The following is a 2,829-nucleotide window of genomic DNA, read 5'->3' on the forward strand; positions in this document are numbered from 1 at the left end:
AAGTTTTTAATGCAAATGCCGCTCCTGGACATGGCCCAGCTCTCCAGGCAGCGTGACTCAGCGGTGGCTGCTCCAGGAAACACCTGGCAGCTGCCGCCTTCACCCCATCCGCTGGAAAGCGATGATAGCCAGGATTGTTTCCTTGCAGACCCGGCTGGACGTGTACACATCCCACTATCCCGATGGCACCTCTGTCAAAAACGTCATCCACTGGGCCCAGGTAGGATYCCCGACACGCAGATGCTTCACCCCTTCCCTGAGAGTCTGCTCTACCCAGGGCAGATGTGGGAGTTCAGGGACCTGGGACATGAGCAGCTCCCAAGAAAGCAAAGGCAAGGAATTGGAAGAGGTGCTGGATGCAGGATGAGCTGCTCTGGTCCCWCTGGGGACCAAGGGACTCTGTGGGGGGTGTGTGTGTCCTGTGCTGTGCCAGGGGCCCGATGGGGAGGCTACAGCTGGATGCTGAGAACAGTTTGGGGTCCCCCAGGAAGCCCCAAAGCAGAGAGTCCCCCTCAGGGACACGGTGTTGGTGGGGGGAAGCCCAAGGAGTGGCTGGGGGACCTGGGTGAGGAGGCAAAGGGGGACCCAGCAACATCTCCCCCTGACCAGAGGGGTGCTGGACACCTGGACTCTGCCCATTCTGCTGCAGCTCCAGCACTGGCCCTGCAGGACAGGGGGTCAGGCTGGAGAACCCCACCCCTGTGCCTCCCTGCAGAGCCAAATTACAGGGAAGGGAAGCTGAGAAAGGATGCTCAGGCTGTTGAGGGAACTCCAGCAGCACCCTGAACACACAGCAGGTGTGAGCAGGATTTCAGAGGGAAGGGAACACCTCGGTTTGCCAGGTGAGACATGGCTGGAGACAGGCACAGAGCCAGAGGTCAGAGCATCACCCTGATAAAAAGGTGCAAAGCCTGGCTCTGCAGGGATGCCATCTCCTCCTGCAGTGTCCCGTGGGTGAGGAGGCCAACACCTGTCCTTGTCCTGCCTGTCCCCAGCCAGCTGGCATGGTCAGGGACAGGCAGGTGGAGGGCAGGGACTTACCCAAACCCCTCTGAGCTCCCTATGGTGCTGGGTTCCTCAAGGGGGCCGCGAGATGCCAGACTCACACGGTGGCACTCACTGGCCCCCCACAGCAGATCCATCCTCTCCTCCAGGTGGTGAAATCAGGAGAATTCAAGGCCTTTGACTACGGCAGCGAGAACCCGTTCGTGTACCTCCAGGTAGGAGCCGGGGAGGCCAGGGGTCTGTCCAGGAGGGTGSAGGGACAGCTCAGCACCCCCGTGTCTCTGCAGGACACACCACCCCTGTACCGCGTGGAGGACATGCCGGTGCCCACAGCCGTGTGGTCCGGAGGGGAGGACTGGGCAGCGGACTGGAGGGAYGTCCGGCAGCTGCTGCCCCGCATCGCCCATCTCGTCAGCTACACCCACATCCCCGACTGGAACCACTGGGATTTCATCTGGGGCCTGGACGCCCCCCGGCGCCTCTACAGCAGCATCCTGCAGCTGATGGAGGGGTCCCGCTAGGGCAGCAGCTGCCAGAGGAGTCTGTCCCTGTCCCGCAGMTGGGACAGCCCGAGGAGGGTGTGGCACACTCCCTGCTGTCCCCTCCTCCCTGCTGGCCTGACACGCTTGTGGTGATGGGGCTTCTCATGCATCCCTTGGGTGTTGGGGTCTGTCCTCCACGCTTGGGAGCTCCTCAAGGAGTGGCACAGGGTCAGCCAAGGCTCTGGGGCAGGCAGGAGCCACCAGCCCTGCCAGGAGGGCCCCAAGAGATGGTGCAGATCCAGGGGCACACAGGGACCCTGCCAGGACCCCACAGTGGCTGCTCAATGGGTTGTGGATTAGAGAGCCAACCCATAAGGAGGATGAGTCTGGCTGTGGGGGGACAGGCTGAGAGCAGCCCCCAGCCATGGCACTGAAAGGGACGRAGGGAGGGGATGGATGAGGCCAGACCTTTCTTAGCAGCAGCAACAGGTGATGCAACGACGGCTTCTGGCCCCAGACTGCAGCCCAGCAGGGCTCAGGTTGGATTTGGAGAATCCGTTTTCCCCAAGACAAGTCCTCAAGGAAGTGGAAGGTCTCCATCTGGACCAAACCAGGCATTTGCCTCCATCGTTTGGTGCCGGAGGGTGCCCAGGAACGGCTGCTTGGCTCAGCACCAACACTGGGGAATGATCATCCCTCATCCCTGCRAGCTGGTGACCCCAAATACCCTGGGCTAGGTAGCAGGGCTGCCATCCCCCCAGGAAGCTGCTGCAAGGCTGATGTCCCCAGCCAGTCCCACCCTGCTGCTCGCTGCAAACCCGGAGGCGGGGAAAATCTCTCCAAAATAAATGCTCAAARGGGATTTCAGGAGCCTGTGTTCTGACACCCCCAGCTCTTTCTTGCACCTGAATATTTGCCAGGGAGCTGCCAGGGCCAGCAGGRACACAGTAACCCCAAAGGCAGCTCTCCGACGGTGCCGGCTGGGAGCATCCCAGTACATCCCAGTACCCTGCTCCACCCCTGGGCATGCGGCAGGAACATTCTCTGGCAAAAAAAAAACACCAACCAGCCTTGGGGTTGGAGAGTCTTATTGTATCCACGAGGGTTTGGGAATCACGGGTAGGTGGGAGCGCTGGCCCTTGGGCAAGACAGTGGGTGATGGGCATCCATGGCTCCTCCGCCTCGCCAGGCTGGCCAGCCATGGTATGAGGTGGAGGAGCAGSATGGGGAGAGGACCAGGCTGGAGAGGTGGTTCCAGGGCTGTCCCTACTCCAGGAGAGGTCCCCTCTCGTACCCCGGCCTTCTCCTGCCCTCCATGGGTGCAGTTGGTTCATCACTGGAT

At 61.4% G+C, this 2,829-nt stretch overlaps 1 protein-coding gene across 2 annotated transcripts in view; it reads left to right on the forward strand.

The window, feature by feature from the left end:
- The window catches only part of LOC130585755 (lysosomal acid lipase/cholesteryl ester hydrolase-like), a 10,302-nt gene extending 7,756 nt beyond the window's left edge, over positions 1-2,546 (forward strand). For both annotated transcript variants that reach the window (XM_057386372.1, XM_057386371.1), the window contains exons 8-10: positions 149-220; positions 1,155-1,220; positions 1,293-2,546. In XM_057386372.1, the coding sequence (XP_057242355.1) occupies positions 149-220; positions 1,155-1,220; positions 1,293-1,526 (372 nt within the window). In that variant the 3' untranslated portion in view covers positions 1,527-2,546. The remainder of the gene's footprint in view (positions 1-148; positions 221-1,154; positions 1,221-1,292) is intronic.
- Positions 2,547-2,829: the final 283 nt, after the last annotated feature.

Source organism: Malurus melanocephalus, unplaced genomic scaffold (assembly GCF_030028575.1).
Source record: "Malurus melanocephalus ecotype Western Australia unplaced genomic scaffold, MMel_1.1 scaffold_958, whole genome shotgun sequence".
NCBI classification, from domain to species: Eukaryota; Metazoa; Chordata; class Aves; order Passeriformes; family Maluridae; genus Malurus; species Malurus melanocephalus.